The sequence below is a fragment of the Argopecten irradians genome, chromosome 15 (genome assembly GCF_041381155.1).
Source record: "Argopecten irradians isolate NY chromosome 15, Ai_NY, whole genome shotgun sequence".
Taxonomy (NCBI): Eukaryota; Metazoa; Mollusca; class Bivalvia; order Pectinida; family Pectinidae; genus Argopecten; species Argopecten irradians.
This window is the reverse complement of record NC_091148.1, coordinates 31,351,798-31,378,447: the sequence shown is the minus strand read 5'-3', so window position 1 is coordinate 31,378,447 and position 26,650 is coordinate 31,351,798. Positions and strand designations below refer to the sequence as shown.

Here is a 26,650-nt window from a genome sequence, read left to right as displayed (position 1 = left end):
TGTGGGAATTCAAAATTGTGCAAATGATAGGGCTGACCCCCCGGGGGCCTGAAGGGCGGGGTCAAAAGTGGTCAATTTCCATATAAATGACTTTTTCTCTACAGCTTAACATGGGATTACGCTCATAATGCAATGGTTACATCCTTATAGGGTTTGGATTCAAAATTTTGCAAATGATGGGGCTGACCCCCCGGGGGCCTGAAGGGTGGGGTCAAAAGGGGTCAATTTAGCTATTTCCATATAAACGACTTCTTCTCTGCAACTAACAATGGAAGAGCACTTATAATGCAATGGTAGCATCCTTATAGGGTTGGGATTTGAAATTGTACAAATGATAGGGCTGACCCCCGGGGCCGTAGACGGCAATAGATGCGAGGTCAAAAGGTCAATTAGGCTACTATTTTCATATAAATTACTTTGCCTCTGAACCTATGTATTGGATAGCATATTTCTATGGTATCAATAGCATCATTGTATGGTTGTGATTCAAAATTAAACTTTGGGAGTCAATTTTGCTTATTTTTCTAATTGTCTGAGTCTTGTGATAATTACTAACAAAAAACCAGGTAAGCGATACAGGCCCTCTGGGCCTCTTGTTATACTCATACCTATGATAAGATACATAATAATAATAATAATGCATAATAATGTCACACATTTTTACACAACATCTACAATTAAAAAAATATTCTTCATTAGTAAAAATGGCGAGCCGTTAATTGGCTTACGAGACACGAATGTACTAAAATTATGAACAATATATGTGAATAAAACAACATTATCAGTTAAAGTTATAGTTAAGTTCTCCTCATCGCTAAAAAGATATATTTAGAAAGACTAACTTGTAAAACATCACAATTCATTAAAAAGATAAGTTGATTATCAGAAGACATACTTTCAAAATGTTCACATAAAACAGTTACTCTATCAATTATGTAAGTTTTCCTTAAATCACAATATGCTTTACAGTTAACAATAAAATGAACATAATGCATCCAATTCTCCTGTAAGATATTGTTCCAGTAAGGTTTATATAACGAATTGCGTTTGTAACTATTATACAGTTCTGTGTACTACAGTTTTGTTAATGTTTAATTTGTATAAAATGTTGTACACTAGTTGAAGAGGGAAAGGGTTGATATAGGCACCGCCTGTTACCCAATTTCATTTTGTATGATTTATATAAAATATTTTTGATTGAATTGATATGCAAAATAGTTCCTGCCAATTTAAGCAAGGTGCAGCAGCTGTGATGCTGAACATGAGTCGGCTTATGTCATCAAGTCAATGGTTCCGTTCTTCTAAAATTGGTCTGATATAGGATAGATACAAAGTTCTTGGTGAGTTTCTATCTAGTTAATGTTTCAATGTTCGTAATAAGTTCTGTCTTGATGAAACTTTTTCACAAATATTAAAGATGTAATCCGACCATGATCTTTTTTTTGATCAGCCCATGAAGAAATTGACGATAGATCATCATCCAAAAACTCTGCATGTATTACTGTCAGTAAAAGGTCATCATCATTATCAATACAGAGATGTGTCATCAGCAAATATTTTTATATAAGATATTACATTATCTGTTAAGTCATTTATAAACAATAGAAAAAGAAAAGACCAAGTACTGAACCTTGCGGTACTCAAGCATTTATCGGTTTTTCATTAGATTACCGGGTAATTGATATTCGTTTATGATTACGAGTTGTTTTCTGTCAGATAAGTAGGCTTCAAACCAATCATACAGTTTACCTTTAATTCCATATTTTTTTCAACTTATACATTAAGTTTTAACAGAGACTTCGGTATAATATATATATGATATTATATCTAAGTCTCTGGTTTTAATGCCTTACTCGATCAAAAGCTTATATCACAGAAAATAGATGAAAAAAGTGATCGATCCTATCAACAAAGGGAGGAAACATCTTCACTTATAAGAGAAATCCCTCCACTAAGTGTTTAAAAGGGTCAATTTATGATATTTTAGATCATATCTGACATTATTTGTTTCTCCTAAATATTGCCCAATCAGACGAAATCCTCTGAATTAAAGAGGAGGATTCTCATCCTTGAAAACTGAAAAAAACACAGTCAAGTATAGATCAATAATAAACTGTAAATTCAACAATTCTAGTACAGATGTTTTAAAAAGTGTATATTAATCTAAATCTGAAAACTAAAATAAGTCAGAATGATCTAGTATAGTATTAATATTAAATATTTACACTTATAAAGCTTGAAAGTGTACAAATACAAGTCAAGTTGATAATTTAACGTTCTATTCAAATATCATGGCAAGTACGATTTTTTCTGAAGTATGCCTCTGTTTTATACACCATTCTGCAGCATCTTGAGAATAACAGTTACTGATTTGCTGATCACCTACCTGGTGAGTTGATTTACCTGAGATTTACCTGTGATCTTGCACTGAGAACAATTCTGAGATAGACTATAACTCCCTATCAACACACCTAACCCCTATGAAAACACCCCACCCTACCCAGAGTTGGTGTTCGGGGAAGACCCCCAACAAACTACCCTACAGCTAAATCCAAAATGTTGGCGTTCAGAGATACACCCCTTACAAATGCAATCACACAAAAGCCTACACGATCACTGTTTTTAGTGCGATTACATCTTTGAGTATGAACAATACTAGTTCTTTGAACTTTTTACTCGGCAAAATAAACTTATCACCGTGCCCATGCACACATGCATATGCATATACTTATACTTCTGTGTGCACATTATCAGATACATTATATGACAACTGCTGTATTACAATCAATTTATGAAGGACAAAACTCCAAAGAACAGGAGGACTAAAGAACAACAGAAAATAAATTTCAATAATATTTTCTCTAAACTGGTATTGTTATTTATAAAAAAAAAAGTTTAATTATATGATATTAGCCTTTTCGGTAATTACTCTGTTAATACATTTATTGTTTTCTTATGTTTTACAGAATGTCTACATGCAAGTATCATTTCAATTGGAACCAGTTCAGGAGAAAAAATGTGTGAACAAAATGAAAGAAATCATTTTCAACTGTGGTAGCTTAATACTGTAATAGTTTTTGATATGAAAATGATTACTATCATCATATTCAAATTCAATATGTAATACATTTAATGTTGTTAACATTTTTGATCCAAATAATTACCATCATCATCTTCATTCCATATATACAATACACATTAGTGTTGTGATTTGTGAATTTTACTTTAATATGCATATACTTGGTATTTGTTTATTTTCTATGACATCTACATGCTTGAAATAAAAAGAATAAATAAAACATTAAATTTATAACACAATATGACATTAGTTGTTAATATTTTTAGAAAACATATTAAGATTATTGTTAATAATACACTAAGCATCATCTCCGGCATACTTTATTCAAAATAAATTAGATATTAATTTGCATAACACATGTTGTCTTATGTTTTCCCTCCTTGACTATCAATCTTCTCTGATCACTCTGAAAATGGTGATTTTACCTTTTTCGGTCGCCACATGAACTGCCTTAAATCAATTATATCCAATGCAATGAGACAACTGCATTTATTATAACGCTGTAAGGCAATTTTGCAAGATCAGCTTACATTGTTAATTTACATTGAACATATACATGCACAGTATGGTACCTTATTTATATCTCCTTTCCTATTTTCAATATACCTTGATGACTTGGAATCTTATCTGGCGGAAAAAGAATGTTAATTGTCTGACAACTATTGACAAATTATTTACAGATAATATTGAAATGTATCCCAAACTTTTATCATTTTATATGGCGATGACACTGTTCTACAACAAATGTTAAACGGATTTGAATAATATTGCATTACATTATTGCATTACATGGAAATTATAATCTAATATATCAGAAAGATAAAAGTTGTAATATTCTCAAAACGTAAATTGGCCCAACAACACCAGTTTACGTTATGGGATATAGAATTATTTTGATAAGAAGGGTATACATATCTATGTATATTTTTTAACATTAATGGTAGCGTTTTTAAAGAAAAGGAAAAAACTGCTGAACAAACAATTAAATCAGTGTCTACTATTTTTAAGAAACAAAGGAATGTATCCCTTCCTGTTGATTTTAAACTGAAAATATTTAGTCACTTGTAATGCCAGTTTTATTATACTCATCAGAAGTATGGGGATTTGAAAATACAAATATTGTAGAAAAAATCATTTGTAATTTCCTCAAGTTAAAAAAAAGTGTATAAAACAATTCATGGTTTATGGCGAGCTAACAAGATACCCAATTGATATTGGAATAAAATGTAGAATGATTACTTTTTGGCATAATGTATACTAAACATGAAAATAGACCAGACGTTTTTAGCTCGCCTATTCGAAGAATAGGGGGAGCTAATGTTGTCACCCCGGCGTCGGCGTCAGCGTTGGCGTCCCATTTCACGTTAAAGTTTTTGAGCAAGCTTCTGTTTCGTCAATTGTTTAAGCTTAAGTCATCATAAATGTTTCTGATTTTATTATTTTCCTAATGTGTATGGATGCTGAACGTGATAATACAACCAATTTTGGGCCCTTTAGGGGTTTTTTGAGTCTGTTAATTTGTAATATTTCACGTTAAAGTTTTTGAGCAAGTTTCTATTTTGTCTATTGTTTAAGCTTAAGTCATCATAAATGTTTATGATTTTATTTTCCTAATGTGTATGGATGCTGAACGTGATAATACAACCAATTTGGGGCCCTTTAGGGTTTTTTTAGTCTGTTAATTTGTCATATTTCCATGTTTAAATAGTAAATACTTGAACAACAACTTCTTCTGAATAGGCGAGCTTTGCTGTTCTCCGACAGCTCTTGTTTAAATGGCTGTAAGATGTTTAAGATATTTTATCAGAGCTAGTTTAAATATCAATCAACTTGCTGTTTTACAAAAGACTAATTACAAAAACTTGTTAAAAGTAGACCAATTGACCAGTTTATTCAGAAATGGTATGACTATATTGATAAGTCTTCTTGAGGACTGACATATTCTATATTTAAGACATTTTGGCATAGAAAAATATGCCTCTTGTCTGTCTCTGCTGCAAAACAATACTTGTTAACTGATACTTTGGTCCCAGGAACTTATGAGAAAAGCAATTCAAAATGGATATTTTAATTGACATCAAATTAACAAGGAAAAGGTTAAAGATGCTATAAAGTCATTTGGCATATAACACCATAGGAAATATTAGAATGGGCTCCTAAGAGTTTAGTATATGTTTCTTATTTAACACCTTGGTGTCCAAGGAATCCTCAAAAGTCCAAACTGGAAGAAACACTAGCAAACTTTATTTCTTATTGTCCAAAAAAATGTTGACTTTAGAAATATATCCTCCAATCATTGAGACCGAGCCATTTAGTACTTTCAGTACTTTGATTTTTAAAGTCTTTCACTCTAAAATAATAAAAAAAATCCTTGAAAAGTGGAAAAAAAATTAGGGTTGGGTTTAAAAATTAGGGTTGGTCGGTAACCCTAAACAGACATATTATTTTTTTAGGCCTTATATGTATCTCTGTAAGTCATGTGGTACAGTCATAGAAGCTAAGCACCCTATACTGGCCAGGTTTTATACCCATACTAAATAATGTGCTTTAAATGAAGAGTACAATCTGAACACTTAATTGCATCCCCAGCTCAAACTGTTTAGATGGCCAATTTTACGGACTCCCAGATGCTGTTTACTAAGTCAAATTCATTCCTTGATGTTCACATCCAGATTATGAGTTTTCTAACTATCGACATCCAGATTATCATGTGTCAACTGTACTGTGACAAAAACTACTAAACATTCAATTTGATTATACTTGTCTCCCTGAAATATTTTACATGCAGCAAATATAAATATGTAATTATACTTCTAATATTTCGTTTATAGATTATGGTGGCAACAGAAACAAAGATAAAGTTTATAGACCTATTGTCTGAGGCTGGCCTTCCTGTGATAGAAGCTACAAGTTTTGTGTCCCCAAAATGGGTACCACAGGTATGGTAATATTCAACTAAGATGTAAAATAATGAAGGTCGATTTTTACCTTTATTGTCATGAAAATTGGAATTGTAGTTCATTTTTTAGCTCACCTGGCCTGAAAGGCCAGTGAGCTTATGTCATGTCGCGGCGTCCGTCGTCTGTCCGTCGTCCGTCGTCCGTCCATCCGTCAACATTTCCTTTAAATTGCTACTTGTCATAGAGTTCTGCATGGATTATAACCAAATTTGGCCACAAACATCCTTGGGGGAAGGGGAACAGAACTTGTATAAAATTTGGCTCTGACCCCCTCCGGGGGCAGGAGGGGCGGGGCCCAATAGGGAAAATAAAGGTAAATCCTATAAAACGCTACCTTTCCTAGAGTTCTGCATGGATTGTAACCAAATTTGGCCACAAACATCCTTGAGGGAAGGGGAACAAAATTTGTATAAATTTTGGCTCTGACCCCCCGGGGGCAGGAGGGGCGGGCCCAAAAGGGGAAATAGGGGTAAATCCTATTAATTGCTACTTGTCCTAGAGTTCAGCATGGATTGTAACCAAATTTGGCCACAAACATCCTTGGGGGAAGGGGAAAAGAATTTGTATAAGTTTTGGCTCTGACCCCCTGGGGGCGGGAGGGGCGGGGCCAAATAGGGGAAATAGAGGTAAATCCTATAAATGGCTACTTGTCCTAGAGTTCTGCATGGATTGTAACCAAATTTGGCCAAAAACATCCTTGGGAGAAGGGGCACAGCACTTGTATAAATTTTGGTTCTGACCCCCTGGGGGCAGGAGGGGCAGGGCCCAATAGGGGAATAGAGGTAAATCCTATAAATCGCTACTTGACCTAGAGTTCTGCATGAATTGTAACCAAATTTGGCCACAAACTTCCTTGGCGAAAGGGGAACAGAACTTGTATAAATTTTGGCTCTGACGCCCCGGGGGCAGGAGGGGCAGGGCCCAATAGGGGAAATAGAGGTAATCTTATAAATCGCTACTTATTCTAGAGTTCAACATGGATTGTAACCAAATTTGACCAGAAACATCCTTGGGGGAAGGGGAACAGAACTTGTATAAATTTTGGCTCTGATCCATTGGGGGCAAGCTTAAGAGAGGTGGGGCCCAATAGGGGAAATAGAGGTAAATCCTATAAATCGCTACTTGTCCTAGAGTTCTGCATGGATTGTAACCAAATTTGGCCAGAAATGCATCCTTGGGGGAAGGAGAACAGAAAATTGTATAAATTTTGGCTCTGACCCCTCGGGGGCAGGAGGGGCGGGGCCCAATAGGGGAAATAGATGTAAATCATATAAATCGCTAATAGTCATATAGTTCTGCTTGGATTTTAACCAAATTTGGCCCAGAAACATCCTTGGGGTTAACAGAATTTGTATAAATTTTGGCTTTGACCCCCTGGAGCAGAAAGAGTGGGGCCCAATAGGGGAATTAGAGGTTAATATTCAAATTCCTTCAGAAAAGAAACAATGAACTTGTATTCAGAACATTCCTAGGCATTACAAACCAGGTGTGCAATACAGACCCTCTGGGCCTCTTGTCTTGGTTTAGGACCTTATTGGCCCTGAATTCATTCATATACAATTCTTTATTTGATAAATTACAATCTATATCTGCAATAATGATCCAGTAATTGAGCATTCAAGCAGGCTTAATAATGGAAAAAATGTTAAAAGCTTTATCATTGTACTGCAATAATTTCATCGTCGATTTCAAGTTAAAATAATGCATTATCATGAATGTTTCCATAAAATGATTTCAGCGAGTTGAAATGCTTAAATGAAAAAGGCATTAGATCTCAAATTGAAATTGTGCTTTATATGTTTAGATGGCAGATCATACAGAAGTTCTTGAAGGAATCAAACGACATCCAAATGTATCTTATGCTGCTCTCACACCCAATCTTCAAGGTTTTAAAGGAGCTGTGAGTACAATGTCATATGATTATCTCCCTTTGATTCCCATAGCATTGTCGCCCTCCCTTAAACATCATTGGACAATTTACTTTTATTCTTGATATAACAGAGTGAGAGTAGTGTACTGCCAGCTGGACTCGAATTCGCGACCCGGGACTTAATGGTCCGCCGCTCTACTGACTAAGTTAAAGGGACACTATTTACAATTAAAACCTGTTACCCTACGTATACTCCCCTCCTTTCAAATGAGTTCGCTCTCCAACACAGACCAAACCCAGGTTCTATTTCCAGTGTAGGCTCTCAATCTTGTATAGCTTTCTAGTGGTCTACAGTACCAAATGTAACCGTGTGAGAGTAGTGTGCCACCAGCCGGGCTCGAACCTGCGACCTGGTCTACAGCACCAAATGTAACAGTGTGAGAGTAGTGTGCCACCAGCTGGGCTCGAACCTGCGACCTGGTCTACAGCACCAAATGTAACAGTGTGAGAGTAGTGTGCCACCAGCTGGGCTCGAACCCGCGACCCCAGACTTACTGGTCCTCCACTCTACCGACTGTGCTAAAGGGAAATTCCCCCTCGCGCAAAGCTAGAAGGCGACCATATTACTATTTATAATTAAACCCTGCTACATTAATATAATGATATTGTTTCTTTTGTTTTCCGTGGTCTTCTGCCAATTCTCACAGAATTTTCTCATTGGATTGTGCCCCATTATTCTGAATGAAATTGTCCCCTTTGACTCCCAGAATATTTTACTTGATTCTTATAAAATTATCTCCCCTTATTTCCATAAAATGTTCTGATTGTCTCGCATGATTGCAATTACATCTTTTGATATGCCTGATTGAATTCATTTTGTTATCATTCCTACAGGAAATGTTGAAGCTGTTTTTCTCCAAACTACCAACAATGCAAAGATTAACTGTCCTAGCAGCAAAATTTTTTATTTCTTTTATTTAATGATAGATTTACTTGACATTTGAAATTCTTAAGATGACCTGTAGATTTGACTTTTCACCAGATATGAGAATATTGAAATGATGCTGAGATCATGATTGTATGACAATGAAAGAGAATGTTGCCGATTCTGTTTGACTTTTTTTCTTACTTTATGTTATTAGCTCACCTGGCCCGAAGGGCCGGTGAGCTTATGTCATGGCGCGGCGTCCGTCGTCCGTCCGTCCGTCCGTCAACATTTCCTATAAATCGCTACTAGTCATTCTGTTCTGCATGGATTGTAACCAAATTTGGCCACAAACATCCTTGGGGGAAGGGGAACAGAACTTGCATAAATTTTGGCTCTGACCCCCCCCCCCCCCCCCCCCCCCCCCCCCCCCGGGGGCAGGAGGGGCGGGGCCCAATAGGGGTAATAGAGGTAAATCCTATAAATCACTACTTGTCCTAGAGTTTTGCATGGATTGTAACCAAATTTGGCCACAAACATCCTTGGGGGAAGGGGAACAGAACTTGTATAAATTTTGGCTCTGACCCCCCAGGGGCAGGAGGGGCAGGCCACAATAGAGGAAATAGAGGTAAATCCTATAAATCACTACTTGTCTAAGAGTTCTGCATGTATTGTACCCAAATTTGGCCACAAACATCTTTGGGAGAAGGGGAACAGAACTTGCATAAATTTTGGCTCTGACCCCCCCCCCCTCCCGGGGGCAGGAGGGGCGGGGCCCAATAGGGGTAATAGAGGTAAATCCTATAAATCACTACTTGTCCTAGAGTTTTGCATGGATTGTAACCAAATTTGGCCACAAACATCCTTGGGGGAAGGGGAACAGAACTTGTATAAATTTTGGCTCTGACCCCCCAGGGGCAGGAGGGGCAGGCCACAATAGAGGAAATAGAGGTAAATCCTATAAATCACTACTTGTCTAAGAGTTCTGCATGTATTGTACCCAAATTTGGCCACAAACATCTTTGGGAGAAGGGGAACAGAACTTGCATAAATTTTGGCTCTGACCCCCCCCCCCCCCCCCCCCCCCGGGGGCAGGAGGGGCGGGGCCCAATAGGGGTAATAGAGGTAAATCCTATAAATCACTACTTGTCCTAGAGTTTTGCATGGATTGTAACCAAATTTGGCCACAAACATCCTTGGGGGAAGGGGAACAGAACTTGTATAAATTTTGGCTCTGACCCCCCAGGGGCAGGAGGGGCAGGCCACAATAGAGGAAATAGAGGTAAATCCTATAAATCACTACTTGTCTAAGAGTTCTGCATGTATTGTACCCAAATTTGGCCACAAACATCTTTGGGAGAAGGGGAACAGAACTTGTATAAATTTTGGCTCTGACCCCCCCCGGGGCAGGAGGGGTGGGGCCCAATAGGGGAAATAGAGGTAAATCCTATAAATCGCTACTTGACCTAGAGTTTTGCATGTATTATACCCAAATTAGGCCACAAACATGTTTGGGAGAAGGGGAACAGAACTTTAATAAATTTTGGCTCTGACCTCCCGGGGGCAGGAGGGGCAGGGCCCAATAGAGGAAATAGATGTAAATTCTATAAATCGCTACTTGTCCTAGAGTTCTGCATGGATTGTAACCAACTTTGGTCACAAACATCCTTGGGGGGAAGGGGAACAGAACTTGTATAAATTTTGGCTCTGACCCCCCGGGGTCAGGAGGGGGGGGGACCAATAGGGAATTAGAGGTAAATATTCAAATTCCTTCAGAAAAGAAACAATGAACCTGTATTCACAACAGTACTTGGCATTACAAACCAGGTGAGCGATACAGGCCCTCTGGGCCTCTTGTTTATTTTTCTATTCCTGTCTCTCCCAGATGAATGCCAAGGCCTCAGAAGTAGCTATATTTGGAGCAGCCTCCGAGAGTTTTAGTAGGTAGGTGGTGTTTTATAATCTAATCATCCAGCTCCCACATGGTCTAATGCTGTCATTCCTGAATGATAAAGGCATGAATGTCCAGATTGATCAATATACTGTATACAAATTCATTTAGTTTCGTATTTTCATGCCCAACACCATATTTACAGCGATTTGATTTCAAAATTTACAAGTAGAATGCTCCATTGTGGTTGTAGTTGAATTATGTTTTTTGCGAAGATTTATTTTCATGGATTCTAATTGGCCACAAAATAAAGCGAAAAAAATCGCAAGTTAGTTTACAGTACTAGAAGTTTAAATAATTATCATCATATGTCTTTATCTTTGCTTACTTGTTAAAGTAATTTTCTTCTTTCTGTTTTTCACAGAAAAAATATCAATTGTAGTATAGCCGATAGCTTGAAACGATTTGAAGAAGTTATGAAGGCTGCAAAGGAGTTGAAAGTTCCTGTTCGAGGGTAAATATTCAACATATCTGACTAAATAACATATACTCATTTCACAGGGAAAAGCCATTTGTGTGTTTTAAGTGTTTAAGTGAAAAAGGACAAATGTCTGACATGATATAATGTAGGGCAGAGAAGTAATTCCAACGGAGTGGACAAAATATTGTCAAATTTTCGAGGCGATCTGACCCTTTATCAGCTCACAAAATAAACAAATTTATATGTTTTTAAAAAGACGGTCAAAAATATTTACATTGTGTAAACAAATATGTACATAGGGCACCGTAGATAAACCATGGACAATGCATGATCCCTTTGGTTGATATTATAATATAAGACTCTTTCATATGTGGATATGAAGGATAGGGATATTCTACCCAAGGGTCACAAAATGTAGTAAAACCCGAGGCTTGCCGAGGGTTTTGCAACATTTTGTGATCCCGAGGGTAGAATATCCCTATCCTTCATATCCACTAATGAAAGAGTATTTATCTTTCATACCTCGACGACGTTTTATTGCAATTTTACTACTATAATATTCCGCTATTTTGAAATAAATTCGAAGAAATCCACAACTGGAAGTCAATTTTCCATACATGAAAAATAACATGATACTTTCAACACAAATTCCGTTGTTTGCATCTTTTATAGTAAAACAAGTCATATTTGTGAAAAAAAGTGTTAGAATTTTGCCGAGGAAATAGAAATTTTGTTGACGCCGTGACGTCACGAGGCTTTATTGCATGGGTAGCCATGCAATACAGCCTCAGGCGACATGAGTGTATTGCCCTGGACCAGCCAGTATTACACCCGTAGGTATGAAAGAAAATAATGTATTTATCGCAAAATAATAACGTCACAAAATGTTTACACTGGCAAATCATGGAATTAAACCCTCGCAAATCATTTATCGTATATTCATGTTTACTGTGATTCAATTTTGCATCCTACACATTTAATTAGATTAAACATTAACTGTATCATAAAATAGTATGACATAACTAATGTATTGGTTGGCTGTAGGTATGTTTCCTGTGTACTAGGATGTCCATACGAAGGAGAGGTGTCCCCAGAGAAAGTCGCACAAGTAAGCTATGTTACAACAGTTAGATATATAGGCTTTTCAGCCAGATAAGTTGTATTGGAATATGAAAGTTATCAAATATTAGTACTGGATAATGAAATATATAGTTTTAAGCACAAATTTTCACCACCATAGCTTAGAAAGATTGTATTTGCCATATAAAGTACAACTGAATCTCTCTGACTGGCTGTTATGTATTCAGGCGTACATTGTATGTAAAACATTGGCTGTTACAACATCTTTGATTGGCTGTATGATTTGCATTATTACAGCAGTTCTGATTGGCTGTTGTAGGTATCTAAGAGTATGAATGACCCAGGTTGTTACAACAACTCTGATTGGCTGTTGTAGGTATCTAAGAGCATGTATGACATGGGTTGTTACAACAACTCTGATTGGCTGTTGTAGGTATCTAAGAGCATGTATGACATGGGTTGTTACAACAACTCTGATTGGCTGTTGTAGGTATCTAAGAGTATGAATGACACAGGTTGTTACAACAACTCTGATTGGCTGTTGTAGGTATCTAAGAGTATGAATGACACAGGTTGTTACAACAACTCTGATTGGCTGTTGTAGGTATCTAAGAGTATGAATGACACAGGGTTGTTACAACAACTCTGATTGGCTGTTGTAGGTATCTAAGAGCATGTATGACATGGGTTGTTACAACAACTCTGATTGGCTGTTGTAGGTATCTAAGAGTATGAATGACCCAGGTTGTTACAACAACTCTGATTGGCTGTTGTAGGTATCTAAGAGCATGTATGACATGGGTTGCTATGAGATATCCCTTGGTGACACAATTGGGATTGGTACGCCCGGTGGGATGAAGAAGATGCTTGCTGAGGTTATGAAGAGTGTCCCAGTCAATAGACTAGCTGTGCACTGTCATGATACCTATGGTCAAGCTTTGGCCAATATCTTTGCTGCTCTTCAGGTGGGTATGGAAATCTTGTCATGGCCAAGATTTCCTGATTTCCTTACAAGTTACACATAGTTATGCTTAGTATGGAATTAAAACATTTCCTTTGTGATCAAGATTGAATTTAATTTCCTGTGGTACATTTTAGGTTACCTTCTGAACAGTAAATATAAAGCCAAAGTAATATGGCAATCTGATTAAAACCAAATATGCAATACACTTATGCTTTTTCATTTTCATATTGCTATTTTTAGGTCATCGAGTTTCGTCCGTCGTCATGCACCATGCTTAAGACTATTTCAGACAAAAACCTACTTCTTCTTAACCCTTGAGTGGATTACAACTATATTTGGTTTGAAACATCATTGGGGAAGGAAAATCATATTTTACATAAATGAGTTAGGTCTGACCACAGCTGACAGAGGGACAGGGCTCAGAAGGGGGAACTTTGATGAAATTTGGCTTTAAAATCCTACTCCTCCTTAACCCTTGTGTGGATTACAACCACATTTGGTGTGAAACATCATTGGGGAAGGACAATTATATTTTATATAATTGAGTTAAGTACGACTCCTGGGGACAGTGGGACGGGGCTCAGAAGGGGGAATTATGATGGAATTTTAGCTTTGAAATCCTACTCCTCCTTAACCTTTGAGTGGGTTACAACCTTATTTTGTCTACGGGAAACATCATTTGGGAAGGACAATCATATTTTATATAAATGAGCCAGATTCGACCCCTAGGGACAGAGAGGTGGGGCTCAGAAAGGGGAACTATGATGGAATTTTAGCTTTAAAATCGGACTCCTCGTTAATCCTTGAATTAGTTACAATCATATTTGTCATGGAACATCTGTAGAAACAAATTATTCAAATGAATAACCTTGATGGCCATTCAAGGTCTCGGGGGTCAAATAGGCTATAATCTTCGACTAAATGACTTCATGTGAATAACTAAGAGGCCTTGGGCCCTGATATTGGGCCTGCAACATACTAGGATGAAAGACTACCTTGTTTGTTCAAGTGAATGAACTTTACTTATTTTAAAAGTCATTGAAGTCCACAAATATTTCAGAAACCTCAACTAAGGAGTAACTTGTATCAGCTTAATTGCTAGCCACTTCTGTATACAGTGACTTTGTTGTTTTGTGCCAATAGTCAGATGACCGTTAATGCCCATGGGCCTCTTGTTGTAAGGCCTATTCCTATTTAATTTTATAGTAAACTAATTGTCTTTTTTCACAGAAGCATGGTTAATGTTAAATTTTCACAGTAACATGCTCTAATGAACATATTTACAGATGGGGGTTTCAGTTGTAGACAGTTCAGTCGCAGGCCTTGGTGGCTGTCCATACGCTAAGGGAGCCAGTGGGAACGTCTCCACACAGGATGTCGTGTACATGTTGAATGGTCTCAATATCAAAACGGTAGGTATATCTTACTAGAGGGGTGGTCTCAAAACAGTAGGTGTATGTTACTAAAAGGGTGGTCTCAATATCAAAGCAGTAGGTGTATGCAACTAGAGGGGTGGTCTCAATATCAAAATGGTAAGTGTTATTGGAGAGGTGGTCTTAATATCAAAACAATAGTTGAGTTTTATAGATGTATAAATATCTAAATTGTATGTGTTGGTCTTGGATAAAATTTAGAATGGAGAAAGTACGAGTTTCATAGCGATTACGGTATTAGAGATAATGCGACTTTTCTCTAGAACACACCTGAAGCCCCAAGCCATTGACCCCGATTCGGGACCCCTGACCTGTGACGTCACGAGGACAATGGGACCTATTCTACTCGCATAAGATAGAGAGGCGATTTTTGGTGTCTGCCATCTAATATAAACTATCTGTTTGTAAATATCGATTTTGAAGACACAAATACCTGTGTTCATGTCCGATACCTATTTGATATTATCCTTAAATCACATATACGAGTTTGAAAAACGCTTGAAAACAGGGATTTATACTATGCATACATGTATATTGATGTACCTGTCATAGATAAATGAACATCTCTAACGAAATTACTGCATGATTATACACAATAAAATGCTCATAATATAATCCACGTACGCTGTATATCTGTGGTGGTTGGAACCACATATATGTGAATATTAAATCAAGGATTCTTGATTATGTTATCCAAAGCCCGACTTGGGTCTTTGAATGTCTACTGGTCAAACCCGCTTAACAAATTTCTGACTTTTTTTTATAAAAAACCTGCCCATACGATTGAGTGATGATTCCAAACAGATTTTCTATGCATATATGTAAATGCATCAGCTATTTACTAATTGCGTTATATCTGAAATTGGTCTATTTGTTTTTTGACGAAATACATTCAGCTTACATATAATACAGTACACTCGACGACTTGTTGATATTTCGCTCAAGTTCATTCATTAGTGTCTTTAATTGAAAAATAAATCATGCACGGGTCAGACGAAAACAATGAGACTGAAGATGTCTATGTGACAAGTCTAATCCATGTAGCAGATAGCAAGTACAGAACAAAAACAGAACTGTCATTCCGAATAGCCAATGTCGTGCTGCGTTAATCTCTATACCTGTATACTGCAGTAACTAAACCGGGTGGTCAACCGAGACTATAATGAGGGGGCTAACCAGATTACGTAAGAAAGGTGTTAGTGACCTGTCACACTTTGTTGATTAGCTCGAGTCAGGTGTCAAAAGTAAGATCACAGGTAAGTTAGCGATGGACCATCGTGTAATTGTTGTATAATGTACTATTTGCTAACACTTAAAAATCCCTTGTTTACTGTAAAACATACCGTTCCAACATAACATATAACAAGTGTATCAATTACTAGATGTACAGTATATACTTCAGAAAGACTCATTATACATTTGTCTTGTTTATATGTTCTGGTTACACGTAAATGTATTTTTACAACAAAAACTACAAAATTATTTACAAATGGCATGTCTAGAAAGAACAATGCAAATATAATGCTCAATGTCAGAATTTTGATATTTCTGATAGTTGCTAGATTTCGGATATCCATTTTTTTTACTCCCCTCCTAATTTATGTCTATGATATCTACGTGTATTGACCTATGAAATACATTTAAAACATTTTCTTTTCGTTATGTTGGTTCTTGAAATCAGAAACATATATAGGCCTACATATATATTTCTGCTGAAATCCATAAGCCTAGAGAGAATTTTTATTTATACAGAAACATATTCAAATGAATAATTATATAACCATCATTTTTCCAATTCGTCTCTTTTTAGATCACATTATGAAAATGGAATATTCCCGAGGTTTGATAATTTAGAAAGTTGTTAAAACAGAGATAAGATCTCTAGTTAAATGTACCAGAAACATAAATAACATATACATGTTTCCGCTAATCTACATATATATTTAGCCTAATTTCAGTTGTAATATTTCCTATTATATATATAATTAAATCGTCAACATAACTGTATACTGTATATATATTTGTAAAATTCTCGTAACCCCATTTCAAGAATACATATATGTCCCCCTTTGTGCTATAACCCCACTATCAAACACCTCACTGCCGTTGTCCCCGTGACGTCACATCCGGTTATTCCCCAAATCAGCGTGAGCGGCCGATTCCCTGATTAGCAGTCGATATACAGGTAAAAATCGAGCACTTCGGAGGGCTGTATCTCGGTACTGAAGCGGCCGATTTTGATGCGGTTTTCAACATTCTTGTCAGGAGATCAAACAGATTAACATATCTAAATATCATTTTCCGTTCCGTGTACACTTTAATATCAAAACAATAATTGAGTTTTATAGATGTATAAATATCTAAATTGTATGTGTATTTTACTGGAGGGGTGGTGTCAATATCAAAACAGTAGGTGTATGTTACTAGAAGGGTGGTCTCAAAATCAAAATGGTAGGTGTATGTTACTAGAGGGTTGGTCTCAATATCAAAACAATAGGTGTGGGTTTTATAGTGGCATGGTATCGATATCAAAATGGTAGGTGTATGTTATTGGAGGGTTGGTCTCAATAACAAAACTGTAGGTGTATGTTACTAGAGGGGAGGTTTCAATATCAAAATGGAGGGTTTATATTACTGGAGGGGAGGTCTCTTTCAAAATGGAAAGTGTATGTTACTGGAGGGGAGGTATCTATATCAAAATGGTAAGTGTATGTAACTAGAGGGTTGGTCTCAATATCAAAACAGTAGGTGTATGTTACTGGAGGGGAGGTCTCAAAACATAAGGTGTATGTTACTAGAGGGGTAATCTCAATAACAAAGCAGTAGTTGTATGTTACTAGAGGGGAGGTATCAAAATCAAACTGGAAAGTGTATGTTACTGGAGGGGAGGTCTCAATATCAAAACTGTAGGTGTATGTTACTAGAGGGGAGATATCAAAATCAAAATGGAAAGTGTATGTTACTGGAGGGGAGGTCTCTATCAAAATGGAAAGTGTATGTTACTGGAGGGGAAGTCTCTTTATCAAAATGGAAAGTGTATGTTACTGGAGGGGAAGTCTCTTTATCAAAATGGAAAGTGTATGTTACTGGAGGGGAAGTCTCTATATCAAAATGGTAGGTGTATGTTACTAGAGGGGTGGTCTCAATATCAAAACTGTAGGTGTATGTTACTAGAGGGGAGGTATCAAAATCAAAATGGAAAGTGTATGTTACTAGAGGGGAGGTCTCTATATCGAAATGGTAGGTGTATGTCTTTTCTTGTTTGTCACATCCTGCACTTCTCCATTCTGTTAACAGTGTCAAATAGGGATTAATTATCTATGGTATCTCAGTTTTAGACATCCATATAGGAAACGAATGTATTTTTTTAATTTTCATAGCGACTATGAAAAGCAGAAGCTATCTACATATCCCGTGGAGCACGTTAGCGCTCCTCGGAAGATATTTAGATAGCTTCTGCTATTCATAGCCACTATGAAAATTAGAAAAATACATTCAATCCATATATTAAAGATGCTCCACCGCCGACAGAGCATAAATGATATTCATCATTTGAACAATAATCAGTGTTAAATCATGTATATATATGTCTAATTAACACAGAAATAATATTAAAAAATTTATCTTGCCCTTGGTGCATGGGCAATCAGTACTTCATTCCATATAAGATATTGTGCCACGAAATTTTTTCGGGATGCAATTAATTATTTTTCATATTTTTAACTTTAAGTAAAATTAGAAGCTCAAACTGTTCAATGGTGGTAATGGTATAAAGTAAGTAACTTTTGTAACTGAAGAAAAATACTTAATCGTCTGCTCCTGTTTTTGATAGTGAAAAAATACCAATTGTCAGCGGTGGACCATCTTTAACATTAGGATAATTTATGAAAATAAAGATTAATGAAAGGTTATGATATCATATTTAAGATTATGACACTCGAGAAATGATATTAATGGAACAGCTGGATGACAAAGTCGTTCCACAACATCGCGCTTTCAAGCTTCCGTCATAGTGTTTTCATATGCAAATGTTTGTTTTTGTCAGTTGGTTGGTTCATATAGTGACGAAACACTCAGAATGTAAATATACACTGATGATATTTCCATTTTTTCAGGGAATAAATATACAGAAATTGCTGGAGGCAGGACAATTCATCTCCATGGCGATAGATCGGCCCACACATTCCAAGGTCGCACAGGCCAAGAAGTCAAGTTTATGATGTCATTGCCAAAGCCTGATAGGACATCATCTTAGCTCAAGGATGTCGTCTTAATAATGTCATTGTGAAGTCTCGTGTACCTGGAAGTGTCATTAATGTTATCTAGATTCAGTGTCAGTTCATGATATCAGATGACATGACATGAAGTCACATGATATCCATGATGACATCATACACAGGCAAGTTCAATTTCAGGTAAATTTCTCAGATTAAGTAATATCTGAAAATAGCAATAAGGAGAATTCAAGTCAAGAACTTGACCTGAACTAAATATTTTTCATGTCAAATAACCTGTAGATTCACCTGTGAAATTGACCTCAACTTCTGGTCATTTTCAGGTGAATATCTGTTTTAACTCTTTTCAAGTCAAATTGAGTTGACAATATTTTGCCAGTGTTGTACAATTACTGTAACTAAGATTGTCGTGTAATGTCTGATGACAAAATATAACCTCTATGTTTTTGATAGTGTTACATAACATCTTAGACAGTAACTCACTATGTCAGTAACTATCACAAACCAAATGTCAGTCAAATGATGTCAATGGAAACAACACACAATGTCAGACATCTTTTTCTTTAATATTAAGCGTGATATATTTTATATGAAATTGTCAGTGATATCTATATCTTAAACACCAGTGATGATACTTTACATCTGTGATAGTATCTATTTCAACTTCTGAAACAAAAGGTGACATCTGTCTATTTTAATGACAACCACATGTAATGTCTGACATCCTTTAATAATAACCTCATACAGTGTCTGATATCTCTTGATGTCAATGAAAACTAGTCAGACCACTGTCAAGGACACCTGTGTATACAGGACATCTGTCTATAAAGGATACCTGTGTATACAGGCCACCTGTCTATAAAGGATACCTGTGTATACAGGCCATCTGTCTATAAAGGAAACCTGTGTATACAGGCCACCTGTCTATAAAGGATACCTGTGTATACAGGCCATCTGTCTTTAAAAAAAAGACAAATGTGTATACAGGCCACCTGTCTAAAAAGCATACCTGTGTATACAGGCCACCTGTCTATAAAGGACACCTGTGTATACAGGCCACCTGTCTATAAAAGACAAATGTGTATACAGGCTACCTGTCTATAAAGGACAAATGTGTATACAGGCCATCTGTCTATAAAGGATACCTGTGTATACAGGCCATCTGTCTATAAAGGACACGTGTATACAGGCCACCTGTCTATAAAGGATACCTGTGTATACAGGCCACCTGTCTATAAAGGATACCTGTGTATACAGGCCATCTGTCTATAAAGGACACATGTGTATACAGGCCACCTGTCTATAAAAGACAAATGTGTATACAGGCCACCTGTCTATAAAGGACAAATGTGTATACAGGCCATCTGTCTATAAAGGACACATGTGTATACAGGCCACCTGTCTATAAAAGACAAATGTGTATACAGGGCACCTGTCTTTAAAGGACAAATGTGTATACAGGCCATCTGTCTATAAAGGATACATGTGTATACAGGCCACCTGTCTATAAAGGATACCTGTGTATACAGGCCATCTGTCTATAAAGGACACGTGTATACAGGCCACCTGTCTATAAAGGATACCTGTGTATACAGGCCATCTGCCTATAAAGGATACCTGTGTATACAGGCCATCTGTCTATAAAGGACACGTGTATACAGGCCACCTGTCTATAAAGGACAAATGTGTATACAGGCCACCTGTCTATAAAGGATACCTGTGTATACAGGCCACCTGTCTATAAAGGACACCTGTGTATACAGGCCACCTGTCTATAAAGGATACCTGTGTATACAGGCCATCTGTCTATAAAAGACAAATGTGTATACAGGCCACCTGTCTATAAAGGATACCTGTCTATAAAGGACACATGTGTATACAGGCCATCTGTCTATAAAGGACACATGTGTATACAGGCCACCTGTCTATAAAAGACAAATGTGTATACAGGCCACCTGTCTTTAAAGGACAAATGTGTATACAGGCCATCTGTCTATAAAGGATACCTGTGTATACAGGCCATCTGTCTATAAAGGACACGTGTATACAGGCCACCTGTCTATAAAGGATACCTGTGTATACAGGCCACCTGTCTATAAAGGATACCTGTGTATACAGGCCATCTGTCTATAAAGGACACGTGTATACAGGCCACCTGTCTATAAAAGACAAATGTGTATACAGGCCACCTGTCTATAAAGGACACCTGTGTATACAGGCCATCTGTCTATAAAGGACACGTGTATACAGGCCACTTGTCTATAAAAGACAAATGTGTATACAGGCCACCTGTCTATAAAGGACAAATGTGTATACAGGCCATCTTGTCTATAAAGGATACCTGTGTATACAGGCCACCTGTCTATAAAGGATCCCTGTGTATACAGGCCATTTGTCTATAAAGGACACGTGTATACAGGCCACATGTCTATAAAGGATACCTGTGTATACAGGCCATCTGTCTATAAAGGATACCTGTGTATACAGGCCATTTGTCTATAAAGGACACGTGTATACAGGCCACCTGTCTATAAAGGACAAATGTGTATACAGGCCATCTGTCTATAAAGGACACCTGTGTATACAGGCCATCTGTCTATAAAGGACACCTGTGTATACAGGCCACCTGTCTATAAAGGATACCTGTGTATACAGGCCATCTGTCTATAAAGGACAAATGTGTATACAGGCCACCTGTCTATAAAGGACACGTGTATACAGGCCACCTGTCTATAAAGGATCCCTGTGTATACAGGCCACCTGTCTATAAAGGACAAATGTGTATACAGGCCACCTGTCTATAAAAGACAAATGTGTATACAGGCCACCTGTCTATAAAAGACAAATGTGTATACAGGCCACCTGTCTATAAAGGATACCTGTGTATACAGGCCATCTGTCTATAAAGGACACATGTGTATACAGGCCACCTGTCTATAAAGGATACCTGTGTATACAGGCCACCTGTCTATAAAGGATACCTGTGTATACAGGCCATCTGTCTATAAAGGACAAATGTGTATACAGGCCACCTGTCTATAAAGGACACATGTGTATACAGGCCACCTGTCTATAAAGGATACCTGTGTATACAGGCCACCTGTCTTTAAAGGACATGTGTATACAGGCCACCTGTCTATAAAAGACAAATATGTATACAGGGCACCTGTCTATAAAGGACAAATGTGTATACAGGCCATCTGTCCAGTGGGCCATCTCCTGTTAATAACCCACTGTCCTATTTATGTAGAGGAGATAACCCATTGTCCTATTTATGTAGGGGAGATAACCCACTGTCCTATTTATGTAGGTGAGATAACCCACTGTCCTATTTATGTAGGGGAGATAACCCACTGTCCTATATATGTAGGGGAGATATCCCACTGTCCTACTTATGTAGGGGAGATAACCCACTGTCCTATTTATGTAAGGGAGATAACCCACTATTAATGTAGAGGGATAACCCACTATCGTGTTGATGAACAGGAGATAGCCCACTGCCATGTACATTTAGATGAGACTATACACTGCCATCATAAAGATGAGGGTAACCCCTTGCAATGTCAAGGTAGGGGAGATAATCCACTTATGATCTCGGAATATCATGGAGAAAGGGTAATGAAATTTGATTTTGCAAGATTTTCAGTATTCAAATAACAATATATCATTGTTGACTATGCTTGTATAGTATTATCAGGTCAAGATGTTTTAGATGTGAAATCAAATTCAATTAATGAAATAATTATAGGTGTATTTGAAGTTTTAAGGTATAAATGTGATATACATTGTATAAAACAGTGTATGATGTAAACAAGATGTTATAGTATACTCAGTTAATTATATCACTTAACATGTAATTCTTACAATGTACTGTTTTAGAAAATTGAAAATATTTATATTTTTTGGAGCAAATATTTTATTTTATTGCTCATTTCTCTCATATGTGCTAATTGGTTTTTGTTTTGATATTTTTTTGCTGTATGACCTGTAATGTTCGTGTGTAGATAGATAAGAATGCTGAGAATTTTAAAATGGACAGTTAGGCAGATTATTTATATACAGAATATTTGAAATCAATTTTGAAATTGATTATGCTGCACAATTTGATTTGTGATGATAGACGTTCTGTGTACTTATTAATTCTTATTAGACATCCTGTTGGGCTACAATTACAACTACTTCATGTAGTAATGTTTTAGAAAAGTCTTCCTTTATTGTGCATTCAAGTGCTATTTTATAGCTTTTCTGGTTAATTTCTAGTTTAACAGTTGTTTTATCCTAAAGTACATTTGGTATTTTATCAACTTATCTTATTCTTTACGTTTTTGAGTTCATGATAGTTTATATTTCAGAGCCAGTTGTTTACTATTTTATTATTTTATGAAGCGATAAAGAGCCAAATTATCATGATTTATGTTGAAGGTCAGTTAAAATGTTCTATTTTTACCTTTTCTTAGACACCAGTTTGTTGGTTTATCAAAAAAAGTCTCAGTTGATGAATTACTTGATGTCTGGCAGGTTTTTGTCCATCAAGAGTTGCTTCCCCTTTTTCACTTGTTTGGTGGTATAGCAATGGCATGGAGGCCTAGAACGGAGATATTCATTTGGTACATCGTATGTATAAGACCAAGGGAAACATAAAGATGTACTTAGTTGAGAGTCAGTTTACTCATTCACCCTGACCACACATTTGAACTCTTCCAATTCTTAGGCCGGAACAGTTCATTATTTAATCATAGGGGTGAATATCATTCAGAGTTTCACCGACTAGTATATAGAATATATAAAGTATTTTATGATTACTAGTTCTTTATGCATAATTGTCAGTGTGAACCAAAGGGAGATAACTATGATTGATCAGAATTAATTGATGAACCAATAGATAAACATGTAAAAGTTTTATTATAAATTATTTTATTTATTGAAATTAACAAAACTAAATATTAACAGTACATTGCATCAAAATATGAAACACATTGTAAACAGTTTAAGGGATTATGTTTATTTTAGAATGTTTAAAGTTCTTTTTACTGTTATGACATTCTCAATACTCCAGGGGTTCCGATCACTTACGATCTCTACACCCCTGGACTATCGCATAGTAAAACTTGAGGCAACAGAACAGAGTAGGTAAATTAGTCCTTTGATGTACATCAAAAGAGCTGTAAAACGGTACACTGTGGTTGACTGTGTGGCTTTGAAATGGATGTCACTCTCTCTGTAGTCTTTAATGAAAATATTTGCAGGCCTGTGACTCGTTCAGATTTGTTCCTCTGAGTTGTCTTCAATTTTACTATGAGATAGTCCAGGGGTGTTACTATAGAGATTGTAAGTGATCAGAAACCCTAGATTATCGAGGATGATGTTATGGACGAGGGACTAATGGCTAAGGTATTGTGTATTGTTTTTATATGTGCTGAATCAACATTATATGGTGAGTATTTGTAGGTATGTAAAGGTTACAAACATGTAACACAGAAAGCTGTTATATCACAATCAAACACATATTCTGGTATGAGTTAGTGTACTTTGTTTGTTAAATCTTAAATGTGTATTTGTAATGTTTACAAATATGTATGTGGGTAAATTAAAATTAAGAAAACAAACATGTAACACAGAAAGCTGTTATATCACAATCAAACACATATTCTGGTATGAGTTAGTGTACTTTGTTTGTTAAATCTTAAATGTGTATTTGTAATGTTTACAAATATGTATGTGGGTAAATTAAAATTAAGAAAAGCGATATTTTTTTTAATTATTTTTCTCTTAATTTGTTAAGATTATCAATTAGAGAATGCTGAGCTTGAATAAAAGTTCTTCAACAATTTCAACACTATGAAAAGAGGGGAAGGGATTTTCATAGTATTCCCATGGCAACTATGATGTTATATAGGAGTTTCCTCAAAGCTTCACAATTATTGGCCATTACAGATGTTGGGCTAAGCCGCTGAAGAGTTCAAGATATAAAAGTGTGGGCTATTGATGACACTCATTCTGAAAGCTGAAGATCTAGATATCAAACAGAAAATGTCAACATCTTCTACTATAGTAGAAGCAGAGGATAAGCTGAAGCTGAGAAATAACATTTGGAATATGTGTAGGAAAAAGCAAGTATTTAGGTATTCATAATTCCAGCAATGATATTCAGGAGCGGAGACAGATGGTTCAGAAGAGCGGAGGGATGAAGAAGAAAGGCAAAGACAGAAAATTAAGCAAGCAAGAAAAAATGATCAGATGGAACCTCCCAGAGAGAAAACGTTCATAGGGCAGAATGGTGGGAAATCGGATCCTTTGGGAAGTAGTCCACCATCTCCTATTAATCCACATCAAGAGAGAATGAGGGAACGCCAAATTGATGTAAACTACGTAATAAAAAGATGAGCCACATCTTGTTCAGAAAGCACTTCCACAAGAACAATTGCCGACTGACATGTTGAGGAGACTGCAGAAAAGGACAAAGCGTCCAGAAGATAAGCTTGCTTTTCGATCTCTTTTAGCATCATTAGACGGTTCTTAGCACAAAAGTACTAACCTCTAGACACAAGACTTTAGGAAAAAGTACTAACCTCTAGACACAAGACTTTAGGTAAAAGTACTAACCTCTAGACACAAGACTTTAGGAAAAAGTACTAACCTCTAGACACAAGACTTTAGGAAAAAGTACTTACCTCTAGACACAAGACTCACAAAAGTACTAACCTCTAGACACAAGACTTAAAGAAAAAGTACTAACCTCTAGACACAAGACTTTAGGAAAAAGTACTTACCTCTAGACACAAGACTTACAAAAGTACTAACCTCTAGACACAAGACTTTAGGAAACAGCAGCATACTTGATGACTTCTGATATAATCAACAAAAGAGCAGAAGGAGTTGACATCACACATCTATATGCCTGCAATATTGTCATTTGTTCACACAAAGAAGTCACATTGAACCCCTACATTAGAACATCCGGTGGAGTTCAATGTGACTAAGGTTAGGCAGTTACTCGGGCTGAGGAATGAGGAACAGTCGCGATGTCATTTGTTAACACGAATACAGGAAGTACGTGTCAGCAAAGAAGACAATAAAAGAGTCTGAATCATAACTTCAGCATGGGGACATCGTAGGAACAGAAGTTATGGTAGACAAGGGCTAGGAGTGACAACTGGTAAACATGGAGGACATCAAACCAGGAGGAGAGGAGACATCTCGTTCAGTGGAGAGTTTGTGTCATGGAAGAACAGTCATAAATGGTTAGAGGTATGAAGAAACGGGGAAGTTGGCTGAATTGAGTTGGCGTACGGGAAACACAAAATTGTCATGGAATGATATTTGGTGTATTGGGCCTCAGAGAATACAATTCCAACAGAAGTCTATGCCGTATTGCTGACTACATCTTTATTTGGCAACGTGGAGAATGACAGACGACCCAGCTTGTAAACTCTGAAGCAGACCAGTCATAGCATTTCTTCTTGATCAGTGTATTTAGCAGATGGACGGTACACGACAGGATTCTGTCTGTTCTTGCATTTCCCATGGCGAACAGCACGAACAGACCAAAGAGGAAATTATTTATGTCTTCAAGGCCGGAGAACAGAGTGTGAACGGCAGTGTGGAAGGCAGTGGAGGATCGGGTACAGCAGAAGATTAGCAGATGAGAGCAGATCTGAATGGCCGTATGATGTTTCCGACAAGATAAAACTGTTACCAATCAGAAATTAATTAGTTTAGTTGGTCTTTATTG

At 36.8% G+C, this 26,650-nt stretch overlaps 1 protein-coding gene across 1 annotated transcript; it reads left to right on the top strand.

Moving 5' to 3' along the window:
• The first annotated feature begins 5,912 nt into the window (after positions 1-5,912).
• On the top strand, positions 5,913-24,664 carry LOC138309300 (hydroxymethylglutaryl-CoA lyase, mitochondrial-like). The gene is made up of 8 exons (XM_069250479.1): positions 5,913-6,018; positions 7,844-7,939; positions 10,720-10,778; positions 11,150-11,239; positions 12,251-12,314; positions 13,063-13,251; positions 14,537-14,662; positions 18,799-24,664. Exons 1-8 carry the CDS (start codon positions 5,914-5,916, stop codon positions 18,901-18,903), a joined length of 834 nt encoding a protein of 277 aa, XP_069106580.1. The 5' UTR covers position 5,913; the 3' UTR covers positions 18,904-24,664.
• The last annotated feature ends 1,986 nt before the right edge of the window (positions 24,665-26,650 follow it).

Excerpts from the sequence above, each read along its gene's own strand:
- LOC138309300 (XM_069250479.1), top strand. The coding sequence starts at position 5,914 with ATGGTGGCAACAGAAACAAAGATAAAGTTTATAGACCTATTGTCTGAG. Across the intron at positions 11,240-12,250 it reads TTGAAAGTTCCTGTTCGAGG|GTATGTTTCCTGTGTACTAG; the intron begins GTAAATATTCAA and ends GGTTGGCTGTAG. Across the intron at positions 13,252-14,536 it reads ATATCTTTGCTGCTCTTCAG|ATGGGGGTTTCAGTTGTAGA; the intron begins GTGGGTATGGAA and ends ACATATTTACAG.